This window comes from Neoarius graeffei, chromosome 15, assembly GCF_027579695.1.
Source record: "Neoarius graeffei isolate fNeoGra1 chromosome 15, fNeoGra1.pri, whole genome shotgun sequence".
NCBI classification, from domain to species: domain Eukaryota; kingdom Metazoa; phylum Chordata; class Actinopteri; order Siluriformes; family Ariidae; genus Neoarius; species Neoarius graeffei.
In genome coordinates this window covers 31,510,880-31,526,238 of record NC_083583.1, presented here as the reverse complement: position 1 = coordinate 31,526,238, position 15,359 = coordinate 31,510,880, and the positions used below count along the sequence as shown (strand labels likewise).

The 15,359-nt window shown below is 42.2% G+C and overlaps 1 protein-coding gene across 1 annotated transcript; it reads left to right on the top strand.

Annotated features, from left to right (window-relative positions):
- Positions 1-5,556: 5,556 nt before the first annotated feature.
- On the top strand, positions 5,557-8,292 carry LOC132898994 (receptor-transporting protein 3-like). Its single transcript, XM_060940653.1, has 2 exons — positions 5,557-5,699; positions 7,942-8,292. The coding sequence occupies exons 1-2, from the start codon at positions 5,557-5,559 to the stop codon at positions 8,282-8,284; spliced, it is 486 nt and encodes a 161-aa protein (XP_060796636.1). The 3' UTR covers positions 8,285-8,292.
- Positions 8,293-15,359: the final 7,067 nt, after the last annotated feature.

The window sequence follows — 15,359 nt, the reverse complement described above, 5'->3', positions numbered from 1 at the left end:
AACTAATTTAGGGGTTTTACACCAATGGAGGGTGAATAGTTGACAAATTAATTTTTTTATTTGTAAATAATTTTGCAAACTATACTGATCAATCCATTTCTCAATAATATGGGCTATTTTGTGTAGAGACATGACATACAGCTCTGGGAAAAAAAAAAAAGAAATAAGAGACCACTTAAATCTTTTCTTAAATCAGCATCTCTGTGTACGGCAGCCATTTCATTCCAGTGTCTGTGCTGGGATTCCAACACATCTCATTTTACTTAATGAGGTATTGATTAGGTCATCACCTGCACCAAATATTATTTAATGAGGAAAAGTATAAAATCCACTGATGTGGTCATCACTATCCTCTTGCAATAGGACCAGTCTGGATGGCAAACACAGTGCTAGTATTACCTTAAATTTAATTGGAATATAAAAATATCTATTCTTCATGTAACAGTCCACAGAATGGAAACAACAGGGAAGTGAAGTTTAGGTCAGATAAGCGCAAATGTAGATTTCAAATGGCGGCCATTTTGAATTCCAATATGGCGGACATGAAGAGAGAATTCCGAGTGGCTCAATATCTGAAAATGTTCGCCATATGTCAATGTACATTTGTGCCAAATTTGGTGCTTGTATCACAAAATGCACAATAGGTTAGCTATGCTGCCCCACTATTAGCAATATTAATTAAATATAAATGAATAATAATTAATGCATTTAATTTAGATATGATTTTCACTCTGAAGATTTTTACAGTAACTATAGCAACAATAATGTGAAGAAGGAAAATGCAGATTAATAACCATCAATTACATCAAAACTGTAACAGATGACATTTTGAGGTTTTGAAAGGTATGAGGGGGAAATGTGTGTGTGTGTGTGTGTGTGTGTGTGTGTGTGTGTGTGTGTGTGTGTGTGTGTGTGTGTGTGTGTGTGTGTGTGTGTGTGTGTGCACACTCAGGTGTGTGTTCAAGAAGCCTATAGCCTCCAGTTTAGCATGGTGCATTAAATCTATATGTAACTCATTACATAGTTGCCTCATGTCCCTCAGTAACTTGATTTAAACACAAACTACTTCATTAAAATCAAAATAAAACCATTTAAATAAGTAAGCGATAAAAATACAAATTGAATTGAAAATAAGGAAGTAATAAATAATCCTTTCTTCTAATGGCTTTACACTCCAAGTGAGTTCCTCTCTGTCACTTCAGTGTGTCCTGTGTGCGTGTGTGTGTGTGAGAGAGAGAATACGATGTTAAAGTGCATATCACGGGTAAATTCAGGAGCAAGATCAATGTAATTCTCCTATTTTATATTAAACTTTGGTCAAATATCTGTCACATTTTGCATTTTGTGCAATTTTTTTACCTTGCGCAATACCAGAAAAATTCAGTTGAAATCAAGCCATTTGAGGCAAATTGGTCCGCCTCTGAAAAAACTTGGCGTTTGGATTTCCCGGCAAACATTGATTTTCGTGATGTCGAGTGCGGGACGCCTCCCTCTGAATCCTACGTCAGCGCTGGTTTGTTTATGAGAAAACGACCTGGTGGTTTTCTGCAAATTTCTTCAACGTTATCGCGTAATTATTAAAATGGTTAACAGATGTATCGTAGGAGGGTGCAGCAACACCAATCTTGATGGGATTAGTACTCATCGTTTTCCAGAAGACCGGACAATGAGAGAGAAATGGGAGCGCTTCGTGCGAGGCTCCCGGAAGCCGAGGACCAAGCAGAGCCGAGAAAAGACCAAGAAAATCAGCAATTCACAAGTTGACTGTTGCCAGGGTAAGAAATAAGAGAGACTATACTCTAAATTAGGTGTTTCTGTGTTTGTGTGGTACACAGATAATGTTATTTATTGACACACACAAAAGTAAACAACACAAAAGCGCTGGGCGATAATACACTTACTTAGATTAGATTAGATTAGATTAGATTAGATTAGATTAGATTAGATTAGATTAGATTAGATTAGATTAGATTAGATAGAACTTTATTGATCCCTTTGGGAAGGTTCCCTCAGGGAAAATAAAAAGATACAGTCCACAGCCTGGTAAAAAGCAGCCAAAGTAGAGTCCAAAGTAGTGTGTTTAAAGTCCCCAGAAATTATCATAAATGCCTCAGGGTGCGGTGTCTGCAGCCTTGCTGGGACAGAGTGAATCCCCTCACATGCAGCAGCTGTGGCTGCCCTCGGAGGGATGTAAACACAGATGGTGATGCTAGCAGCTCCAAGTCTGGGCAACATAAGACTGTCTTTATGGAGAAATGTCCCGGGTTACACCAGCGTAAATGATGAGTCCCCCACCTTTGCTTTTCCCACATGCTTTAGTGTCTCTGTCAGCTCTCACAGCCAGGGCCGCGTTAACCCTTGCCGAGGCCCTGGGCAGACACGCCCCCAAGGCCCTGGGCAGACACGCCCCCGAGACCCTGGGCAGATACGCCCCCGAGGCCCTGGGCAGACACGCCCCCAAGGCCCTGGGCAGACACGCCCCCGAGGCCCTAGGCAGATACGCCCCCGAGGCCCTGGGCAGACACGCCCCCAAGGCCCTGGGCAGACACGCCCCCGAGGCCCTAGGCAGACACGCCCACAAGGCCCTGGGCAGACACGCCCCCGAGGCCCTGGGCAGACACGCCCCCAAGGCTCCACCCCCGCCTGTTGTCAACTGCGCTTAGCAAATTCACCCCCTCAGACGTGCCTGTCTAACTAGACACAGAAACTTAAATAATGACAGTGGCACAATTAGAAATACTATTGAACGATAAAACTTTATATCCATCAACACCTATTTAATTGAGAAAAAGCAATGGTGAAATAGGCAATTGCATGGTGAAAAAATCCATCAGACATCACAGTTAACAAGTCTGGTTAACTAAAGTTTAGCCTCAAGAAGCCTTTGAATGAGTGAGTCAATGAACAACATGTCAAGAACATAACCTAGGCCTACAACAGTTTCTTTAGTATTCAGAACAAGAACATTCATTTGGTATATAACCGTTCATTTTCATTTTGGAATCCAGGCGACTTTTAACTTGTGAAAACAAAGAGTGATAACAAAGAAAGAAAAATATCTTGCTTCTCAGAAATAAATCTCAAAATGTTAGGCTATGTGAAACATTTCATCCTTTCACACACATAATGTCCCAAACAGCAGTGGCACACAGCTTTGCGCATTCAGTTTGACAGCCATGGGTCAACTTACAAGGGCACTTTCCTACTTTTCTGGAAAGCGAAGTCATTAATTAAATCATTGAACTCAAGCTGGCGTAGCGTGTGAAGACATAGTGGACAGTGATCATATTGACAATGACGGGTGATTTATGCGACGGGACAAGGTGGGCTTCTTTACAGGTGGCGAAATGCATCAAAAATGTTATCAATATGATCAAAACTTCTGAAAATATCGTTTCATATTTTCCGGTCTCGCTACCTCTGAGGCCCCCTAGTGGCCGAGGCCCTGGGCAGCTGCCCATGAAGCCCATTAGGATAACGTGTCCTTGCTCACAGCAGTGAATCCCCGCAGGTCCACGTTAGCATCCGGTACAAGGTGTGTTAGCCATGTCTCTGTAAAAATAAATAAGCTGCTCTCCCAGTAAATCCGCTGGTTGTTCAGTACGGATAGCTCGTTGACCTTATTCGGCAGCAAGTTCACATTCCCCATGATAACGGAGGGAATGAATGGTTTGCAGCGCCGCCGGTTGTCCGCTAGCCTAGCCTTTAGCTTAGCTCCAGCTTTGCAGCCCCTGGGTTACCTCCTCAGCTCGGCTGGGATTGGGGTGTCGTATCCCAGCTCGTCCCATTGTTTTCAGGGCCAGCAGCTCCTCTCTCGAATAAGCGAGAAAACTGGCTTCTGGTTGCGTGTTAAAGTTGAAAATATCCATGGGATATGAAGAAAAAAGAGGTTTAAAGAGCTAAAAACTACAGAGCTACTGGAGAGGCAGCCATCTCACACAGAGCCCAAGGTCACATTTTCTTTACATTTTACTTCACATGTATCAAGGGATATGCGTGTCAGGGCTTGAGATCTTGGGAGCTGTCAAACACATTAAATGTATGCAACCCTGCTTAGCCGATTCCATGTGTGTAGCTTATGAAATCTTTCTCCTACAGTAGCCAGTACTCTTCTAAATGAAGAAATGTATAAATACATAATAGTAATTAGAAAAAAATATGATTTATGTAACAATAGATAGATAAGCATTGATACATGAATCCATGGGTTTAGAAGCTCAGGCGACAATTCCATATTTCAATGCAAAATTGCTCGCTGCTAAACTTGGTCTACACAAGCTGTGCATTGAACCCATGCAAGCTCTCGCAGCCTGCTGGAGGATCTGCACGTGATGTCACAAATCTGGCTCCAGACTCCCTTGGGATTTTTCCAGACACTCACCTCATCTCATCTCATTATCTCTAGCCGCTTTATCCTGTTCTACAGGGTCGCAGGCAAGCTGGAGCCTATCCCAGCTGACTACGGGCGAAAGGCGGGGTACACCCTGGACAAGTCGCCAGGTCATCACAGGGCTGACACATAGACACAGACAACCATTCACACTCACATTCACACCTACGGTCAATTTAGAGTCACCAGTTAACCTAACCTGCATGTCTTTGGACTGTGGGGGAAACCGGAGCACCCAGAGGAAACCCATGCAGACATGGGGAGAACATGCAAACTCCACACAGAAAGGCCCTCACCGGCCACGGGGCTCGAACCCGGACCTTCTTGCTGTGAGGCGACAGCGCTAACCACTACACCACCGTGCCGCCCTTTTCCAGACACGTTTTGTTATTTTATTTTTTTCTGCTGTAGACAGATGGCCTTAATAATAATAATAATAATAATAATAATAATAATAATAATAATATAACATTTTTATAGCACTATATACACTATCTGCCCTATGGTGCTTCACAATAATACAGTTTAAAAAATCTTATGTTTAAGCATTAAACAAAAGATTATCACAATACTTAACAAAATTACAAAAAAGCTTTCTTAAAAAGATATGTCTTAACTCTTAATTTGAATGATGTTATTGAATCGCTTTTCTTTATGTCGGTGGGCAGGGCATTCCAGAGCTTTGGTGCAGCAACTGAAAATGCCCTGTCCCCATAGGTCCTTTGATTAGACCTTGGGATGGTCAGAAGGCACTGGCCAGCAGACCTTAGATTGCGACTAGGTTGATAAGGACTTAATAGATCACTAAGATATGCAGGAGCTAAATTATTTAAAGACTTATAAGCTAACAATAATATTTTTAAAATAATTCGTTGTTCTCTGAGGATTGGTGAGGCACGAGCATACCTCGGCTTGCGAGACACAAGCCGAGCAGCGCAATTCTGGACAGATTGTAGCCCCTTGTTTGCCTTGTGCAAATTACCCTTCTGGATGAGTGTGTAAAGGGACATACTTTCATATAAAAAGACACGAAATTGGTCCAGGATATGCCCTTTAAGTTTCTGTTTCCTTTCTCCAGAAAGCAATGAGCATAAATATAGCAGGGAGGCGGTGACAGGAGTAAGAGACAGACAGAGACAAACAGACAGAGACGAACAGGGAGAGTGATGCAGGTCCAAGAGTGGACAAGCGTGTTTACAACAAGAGCAAAAGTTCTGCTGGACGAGTGGACGCTCCACATGGATGAGCCCATCCAGCCAAAAAATGCACAACTGGGGTTCTATGAATACCTGAGAGGATCGTTCGCTGAGTAAGACACACACACACACAGAGTTCTTTGTAATGGTATTCAACCTTAGAATAAGTAAGGGTACATTTTAATTACTTAAATATATTTTGATTGTGTGCATGTGTGTGTGTAATGAAGGAGTGTATTAATGCTGTATTATAATTATTGGATGTTTAAATTGTTAACTGTAAACTATTGCTTGTATTTGTTGTTTACACTACACACACACACACCGCACACACACACAAACACAAGGCGAGCTCCTGATTTTAATGTTTAATGTGTTTCTTTTTTAAAGCCTAGACGGCCTTTCGATTTGATAAAATCGGTGAAATTTAGTTCCCTCTGAAATTTGGTCATTGTGATATATGTTTATTTCTGTAATATCTCACAAAATATCAGGCCATTCTGTGGCTGGGAAGTTATTTAATTAGAGGGGATTCCTGAGCAAATAATGTGCATGAAATAGCTTGTTTCGCACAGTCAAGCAGACAGAGGAAGTCCGTGTGCGCATGCACAGGTTTACCTTGACCGTGCACTGACAGTTCCACCATTCTATCGCTAAATGAACAGCTGATCACACCGAGGTGCTCGCTGACCACCGATGTTTATTTATTAGGTTGGTTCTGCTTTTCCTTTTCTTTGCAACATAACGTCTTTTCTTCTCGGTTTCCGTTACTGTAGTTAGTCTTTCACGTATCATTTGCACACTCACGTCCTCCATTGTTCTCTCCGGTTTCAAATTTGTATCCCACAATGCCTTGCGTGAACGGGGAAAGACCACCATGTGATGCAGACATAGTATCTTCAATTGGGTCATGGTAAAGCAGTGAAGCCACGTGGCCCTAAATTCATTAATTGTTCTAGTTTTTAAAAAATAATAAAATTGGAAGTCAGTGATTCGAATTCAGTAGCTTACAGTCCACTAAACAAAAATAATTGGGTGTCAAGGGAAAATTCTTTTTGTGACCTACACTTGAAAAATCTGAAAGGCAGTACAGCTTTAAGCAAAATAAGTTATGGAAGATCTGCTATTCACAGTCCCAGTTACACCAGTTAGGGTGGCGTTAGAGGCGAGGCTGAACCTGCATTAGGAGTGTGTGAGGAAAGTGAACTAGTTTACATCCTGTTTATTCATCTGCTAAAAACCTGTAATGTCAACTTAAAGGAACTTCCGTAAACACAAAATATGTGGTGTTTAATATTTTGGTAAGAAACATTCAGTCAGGGGCGGCACGGTGGTGTAGTGGTTAGCGCTGTCGCCTCACAGCAAGAAGGTCCTGGGTTCGAGCCCCGGGGCTGGCGAGGGCCTTTCTGTGCGGAGTTTGCATGTTCTCCCCGTGTCCGCGTGGGTTTCCTCCGGGTGCTCCGGTTTCCCCCACAGTCCAAAGACATGCAGGTTAGGTTAACTGGTGATTCTAAATTGACCGTAGGTGTGAATGTGAGTGTGAATGGTTGTCTGTGTCTATGTGTCAGCCCTGTGATGACCTGGCGACTTGTCCAGGGTGTACCCCGCCTTTCGCCCGTAGTCAGCTGGGATAGGCTCCAGCTTGCCTGCGACCCTGTAGAAGGATAAAGCGGCTAGAGATAATGAGATGAGATGAGATGAGATGAGACATTCAGTCAGTCATAAAACAATGAAACTGTTTCTCATTTTGATCTTAAATACAATAATCACACAGCTGTGAAGACCAGACAAACTCACCTTTAAAGAATAAAGTGAGAACTCTGAGCAGCACCGGTTCGTGTCTAAATGAGTAAAGGTGAAGTCTGGTGTTGTGGAGCTGAGCTCAGTGCAGCTTAGTGTCTATAAAGTGCTGATGTAATTTTTGTCATTTCAGTATCATAATCATGAACCTGTGTAAAATAAATCACATTTGGGTCTCCTCATTGCCACCTCATCTACAGTCTCTCACCTGTCCCCCTCGCCTGTCCCCTCTCACACACCTGTCCCTTCTCACCCGTCCCCTCTCACACACCTGTCCCCTCTCACACACCCGTCCCCTCTCACACACTTGTCCCCTCTCACTTGTGCCCTCTCACACACCGGTCCCCTCACACACCTGCCACCCTCACACACCTGTCCCCCTCACCTGTCCTCTCTCACACACCTGTCCCCTCTCACACACCTGTCCCCTCTTACCTGCACCCTGTCACCTGGACTGATGCTTTGCCTCTCAGCTGCTCTGCCACACACCTCACACACCTGCCTTCTCATGCAACTAATCTGTTGTCTCACACTTTTAATCTCTCTGTTTTGTAGGTTTTGTTGTTCTGAGTGTGGTCATATGTGGCCCTCTAAGCGAGTGCTGGTGATATTTCATTTCTCACTTGATGCAGCAAATGGGCGTGGCACTGTAAAGGTGCGCTGCTGTAAGCAGGAATGTTGTGACTGCTGTTTGCCTTCAGTGGAGCAGCCGGAATTTAGTCGAGACACCATCGACGTGATGGTGGAGAAACTGATTGAGAAGATTAAAGTCAGATGCTACGGTGAGAGCATGGGAGAAGCAAACCGAACCTCAAGATTTACTGGTGACATGAACGGACCACATGAAAGCGACCTCTGTGAGGCCTGTCGGCAGGGGATCTGCCAACTGAGCATGTGAACCACACAACTGCCCCAGATGAGCATCAGTGCTAACTACTTCTGTGCCCACTAACACCTCCAAACACACCCTCACCCTAACACACCCCAAATTACCACACACACACATGATCATACACCTTTTATTTCAAGTCTGCAATATTCATATAATTAATGCTGTGCTTAATAAATACAAATTTAATAAAAATCTACAATTTTGTGTTAGATTGATACAAATGTGTTGATAGAATTAAGAAATATGAATAAAAAGAGTGTGTTTCCATTTAATATTTATATTTAAAATTATCATTTTCTGAGAGGAATTTTTCAGACACACCCAACTGTCCCACACAAAGGCACACTCATTTTAAACTCTGAAAGTAATGCACATCTGCCCTACTTAAAGGCATGTCCGGCTGCCCCACTCAAAGCCATGCCCATCTGTACCTCTCAAAACCATGCCCACCTGTACCACTCAAAGCCATGCCCATCTGAGATCTCAAAGCCATGCCCACCTGTACATCTCAAAGCCATGCCCATGTGTACTGCTCAAAGCCAAGCCCACCTGTAAATCTCAAAGCCATGTCCACATGTACCTCTCAAAACCATGCCCACCTGCATGCCCATCTGTACCTCTCAAAGGCATGTCCACATGTACCTCTCAAAGCCATGCCCACCTGTACCTTTCAAAACCATGCCCATCTGTACATCTCATGTCTAACGTCATAGGTTGGATACTTGATTTTTTGGCAGAGCGGACACAGTGTGTAAAAATTAATGGTGCCCTCTCCTCCATACAAGTTTCACGTACCAGCTCACCTCAGGGCTGTGTGCTCTCCCCCCTTCTCTTCCTGCTATATACAAATGATTGCAAAAGTAATTATGTGAATAGACATTTTTGAAGTTTGCTGATGGCACAGTCATAGTTAGCCTTTTAAACAATGATGAGAAGGGACATGGTTCTGTTGTTGATGATTTTCTTGCTTGGTGTAAAGAGTCTTATTTATCTATTAATGTAGCCAAGACCAAAGATATGATAATTGATTTCCGCAGGTCTCAGAAATCTTTTACACATACTGTTATTCAAAACGAAAATGTTGATGTTGTCATAGAATACAGATACTTGGGAACCATTATTGACAACAAATTGTCATTTGAGAGTAATACTGATGCTATGTGTAAAAAGGCCCAACAGCGGCTTTTCTTTTTAAGGAAGATGAAGTCTTTTAATGTGTGTAAGACCTTGATGACTTTATTTTATCAAAGTTTTATTGAATCTGTTTTGTCCTTTTGTATTGTTGTGTGGTATGGTGGTCTGCCACTGATCAGTAAGGGCAGGTTATCAAAGCTAGTTAATGTGGCAGCAAAGGTGGTTGGGGTTCATCTTACTCAGCTGCAAGATGTGTATGTAAAATGGGTCATGAGTAAGACACAACAAATTCTAAAATACCCCGACCACCCATTTTTTGGGGAATTTAGTTTGCTCCCCTCAGGCCGCCGTTTTAGAATTCCTGCTGTAAGGACAAGGCATGCCAGAGATTCTTTTATTTTAATGGGTATTAGGACCCTTAATTCATTAAGGGACACCTAATTTTTTTTCCTCCTATTTTTTCTGTAGTTACTGTTATTGTCATTGTTTAGTGGCAATAACTAACAGTGACAGTTATGAGTTGGGGGGAGCTGGTGGGTATATCTGTTTGAGTAATGTGTTTGTGTGTAAATATATTTATGAATGTGTCTGTGTGGTCCATGTCCATGTTTTCTTAACTCATGTTCTCTGAATACCTGCTGCACACCAAATTTCCTTTTTTAAAGGATAATAAATCTGAAACTTGAACTTGAACAAAGCCATGCCCACCTGTATATCTCAAAGCCATGTCCACATGTACATCTCAAAGCCATGCCCACCTGTACATCTCAAAGCCATGCCCACCTGTACATCTCAAAGCCATGTCCACATGTACATCTCAAAGCCATGCCCACCTGTACATCTCAAAGCCATGCCCACCTGTACATCTCAAAGCCATGCCCACCTGTACATCTCAAAGCCATGCCCACCTGTACATCTCAAAGCCATGTCCACATGTACCTCTCAAAACCATGCCCGTCTGTACTTCTCAAAAAGATGCCCATCTGTACCTCTCAAAACCATGCCCACCTATACCTTTCAAAGGCATGCCCACCCATACCTCTGAAATACATATCTACCTGTACCTCTCAAAATCATGCCCACCTGTACATCTCAAAGCCATGTCCACATGTACCTCTCAAAGCCATGCCCACCTGTACATCTCAAAGCCATGCCCATCTGTACCTCTCAAAGCCATGCCCACCTTCCAAAGAGATCAGGGGAAGTAACGTATAACTACAGTGTTGCTTGAAAGTTTGTGAACCCTTTTCATTTGAGGAAAATGATCCAATATTACATATCTGAGTGGCAAAAGTATGTGAACCTCTAGGATTAGCAATTAATTTGATGGTGAAATTAGAGTCAGGTGTTTTGAATCAATGGAATGACAATCAGGTGTTAGTGGGCACCCTGTTTTATTTAAAGAACAGGGATCTATCAAAGTCTGATCTTCACAACACATGTTTGTGGAAGTGTATCATGGCATGAATAAAGGAGATTTCTGAGGACCTCAGAAAAAGCGTTATTGATGCTCATCAGGCTGGAAAAGGTTACAAAACCATCTCTAAAAAGTTGGACTCCACCAATCCACAGTCAGACAGATTGTGTACAAATGGAGGAAATTCAAGACCATTGTTACCCTCCCCAGGAGTGGTCGACCAACAAAGATCACTCCAAGAGCAAGGCGTGTAATAGTCAGCGAGGTCACAAAGGACCCCAGGGTAACTTCTAAGCAACTGAAGGCCTCTCGCACATTGGCTAATGTTAATGTTCATGAGTCCACCATCAGGAGAACACTGAACAACAATGGTGTGCATGGCAGCGTTGCAAGGAGAAAGCCACTGCTCTCCAAAAAGAACATTGCTGCTCGTCTGCAGTTTGCTAAAGATCACATGGACAAGCCAGAAGGCTATCGGAAAAATGTTTTGTGGGTGGATGAAACCAAAATAGAACTTTTTGGTTTAAATGAGAAGCGTTATATTTGGAGAAAAGAAAACACTGCATTCCAACATAAGAACCTTATCCCATCTGTGAAACATGGTGGTGGTAGTATCATGGTTTGGGTCTGTTTTGCTGCATCTGGGCCAGGAGGGTTTGCCATCACTGATGGAACAATGAATTCTGAATTATACCAGCGAATTCTAAAGGAAAATGTCAGGACATCTGTCCATGAGCTGAATCTCAAGAGAAGGCGGGTCATGCAGCAAGACAATGACCCTAAGCACACAAGTCGTTCTACCAAAGAATGGTTAAAGAAGAATAAAGTTAATGTTTTGGAATGGCCAAGTCAAAGTCCTGACCTTAATCCAATCGAAATGTTGTGGAAGGACCTGAAGCGAGCAGTTCATGTGAGGAAACCCACCAACATCCCAGAGTTGAAGCTGTTCTGTACGGAGGAATGGGCTAAAATTCCTCCAAGCCGGTGTGCAGGACTGATCAACAGTTACCAGAAACTTTTAGTTGCAGTTATTGCTGCACAAGGGGGTCACACCAGATACTGAAAGCAAGGGTTCACATACTTTTGCCACTCACAGATATGTAATATTGGATCATTTTCCTCAATAAGTAAATGACCAAGTATAATATTTTTGTCTAATTTGTTTAACTGGGTTCTCTTTATCTACTTTTAGGACTTGTGTGAAAATCTGATGATGTTTTAGGTCATATTTAGGCAGAAATATAGAAAATTCTAAAGGGTTCACAACTTTCAAGCACCACTGTATGAAATGTAAAATTAATTAATTTTTATCCAAGAGTTCATGAGTCATAATAATAATAATAATAATAATAATAATAATAATAATATTTTTTTAGAGTTAATTAAAGGTGTGAGAAAAATGAAGAGATTCGCATGAGTAACACATCGATATGGAAACACACGCTGACTGATCATCGCAGGTGTTCAATAACACACATATAAACACAGGATCACACACTCTTTGTGCTTTACCCTTCTGCAGTGCATCATGGGAAAAGTCGGTCTTCTGCTCTCACTGGCTTTTATTCTCGCCACAGGTAAGAACACATTTATTTCTGATAAAACTCTGAAAATTCTCACAAATTCTTCTAGATTTATCGTTAATTATTTAATGATTTCTGGTTGGTTAATTTATGTGCATTTATCAAAAATAAAGAATAAAAATTATATTTAAAAAAATAGTAGTAGTAGTAGTAGTAGTAGTAGTAGTAGTAGTAGTATTGTGGTACACTCTATACTCTTAAAATTAGCTTTTATTAGATAGTTTTGTCTGATTGTCTTTATAATGAAATTGAATTTTTTCTAAGCATTTCTTTTAGAATTTTACATCACACAAAAAATACTTCCTCAAATATGCATTCAAGAGGTGGTGATGGAAATGTCTAAAAAATAATAATAGTATTAATTATTATTATTATTATTATTATTATTATTAGTAGTAGTAGTAGTAGTATGTATGTATGTATGTATGTATGTAAAACTATTTAGCAATATTAATTAAATATAAATGAATAATAATTAATGCATTTAATTTAGATACTGTATGATTTTCGCTCTGAAGATATTTTACAGTAACTATAGCAATAATAATGTGAAGAAGGAAAATGCAGATTAATAACTATCAATTACATCAAAACCATAAAAGATGACATTTTGAGGTTTTGAAAGGTATGAGGGGGAAATGTTTGTGTGATGCATCGTTAGGCTGCCATTTTGGACGTCACGGCTCGAATCAGTTTGAATGCGAGGAAGGCGACAAACGAAAAACATAAAAGAAAAAGGAGCGAGATGCAGAAAACACCTTCACTATCCAGCGACGTAGGGCATTTACAGGGCAAGCAGAGGGAGAGGTATTTGCAAAAATTGAGGTTAGCGGGCTTAGAGAACGACATTTACCTGCTTCCACCAGGATTGTTCAGTGATGTACGGAAGTACACAAAGCCCTCGTCTTTACCTGACTTCGGCCCACATGATCTGTATACAGTACCTATGTTGTTAAAAACCCATCGCCGTACACAGGTATTGATCTGAAAGCGTATAAGAGTTTGGATGCCTACAAATATTTTGTGTCAGACTGGGTAACATGCCTACATCAGTGGGTCGTCCCTGGAGCCGGTGGTCGCCATCTTATTACAGCTAAGGTTTGTTCACATTTTCATTTACTTTCGGTCCTCAGGATAAACAAAATGTTATTAAATGTCATTGAAATAACTTCTTAGTCTGTTGACACATGGCCCGTTATAAATTTGCTGTTACCAGGCAATGACCAAGAACTGTATTATTAGGGTCGGTGTCTGTGTTGTAGCAGTGTACTAGCAGCTAGCTGTTAGCACTAGCTAATGTCAACAACATAGTAGCTAGTATGTTACTGTAGCAATGTTTACGTACAGTCATTTGGATGACTGTTAAAACCTTTCAGTCTCAAGTTTTTCCTTTACTGTATTTACTAGTTTACTGTAATTATGATCCGGCAGCTATTTACACCGGATCCAGTGTAAATAGCTGCCGGATCGCGCTCCGGAACCTCGGCCGGAGCACTCCGGGAGCAAGCCGGAGCGCGCTGCTTAATTTGAGGGGGAGCAAGCCGGAGCGCGCTCCGGAACCTCGGCCGGAGCACTCCGGGAGCAAGCCGGAGCGCGCTGCTTAATTTGAGGGGGAGCAAGCCGGAGCGCGCTCCGGAACCTCGGACGGAGCACTCCGGGAGCAAGCCGGAGCGCGCTCCAGAACCTCGGCCGGAGCACTCCGGGAGCAAGCCGGAGCGCTCTGCTTAATTTGAGGGGGAGCAAGCCGGAGCGCTCTCCGGAACCTCGGCCAGAGCACTCCGGGAGCAAGCCGGAGCGCGCTCCAGAACCTCGGCCGGAGCACTCCGGGAGCAAGCCGGAGCACTCTGCTTAATTTGAGGGGGAGCAAGCCGGAGCGCGCTCCGGAACCTCGGCCGGAGCACTCCGGGAGCAAGCCGGAGCGCGCTGCTTAATTTGAGGGGGAGCAAGCCAGAGCGCGCTCCGGCAGCTATTTACACTGGATCCGGTGTAAATAGCTGCCGGATCATAATTACAGTAAACTAGTAAATACAGTAAAGGAAAAACTTGAGACTGAAAGGTTTTAACAGTCATCCAAATGACTGAACATAAACATTGCTACAGTAACATACTAGCTACTATGTTGTTGACATTAGCTAGCTTGACCTTCAAAATGGTGGACACTGGGGCATCACGTGACCCTGTGACGTCAGGTGAAAAACCTCAATAGCCTCCAGTTTACAACCCTAATTCCAAAAAAGTTGGGATGCTGTGTGAACTGGAAATAAAAACAGAACACAAAAATTTGCAAATCATGGAAACCCTATATTTCATTGAAAATAATACAAAGACAACATATCAAATGTTGAAATTGAGAAATTTTATTGTTTTTTTAAAAAATATGCTCATTTTGAATTTGATGTCAGCAACACGTTTCAAAAAAGTTGGGACAGGGGCATGTTTACTACTGTGTTGCTTTTAACAACACTCTGTAAATGTTTGGGAACTGAGGAGACCAATATTGCTGTAGTTCTGAAAGAAAAATGTTGTCCCATTCTTGCCTGATATACAATTTCAGTTGCTCAACAGTTCGGGGTCTCCTTTGTCATATTTTGCTCTTTATAATGCACCGAATGTTTTAAATAAGAGACAGGTCTGGACTGTAGGCAGGCCAGTTTAGCACCTGGACTCTTTTACTACGGAGCCATGCAGTTTTAATACGTGCAGAAAGCAGTTTGGCATTGTCTTGCTGAAAGAAGAAAGGCCTTCCCTGAAAAAGATTTTGTCTGAATGGCAGCATATTGCTCTGAAATGTGTTTATATCATTCAGCATTAATGATGCCTTCCCAGATGTATAAGCTACCCATGTCATGTGCACTAATGCACCCTCATACCCTCACAGATGCTGGCTTTTGAACTGCGCGCTGATAACAAGTCGGATGGTCCCTCTCCTCTTTAGCCTGGAGGACAT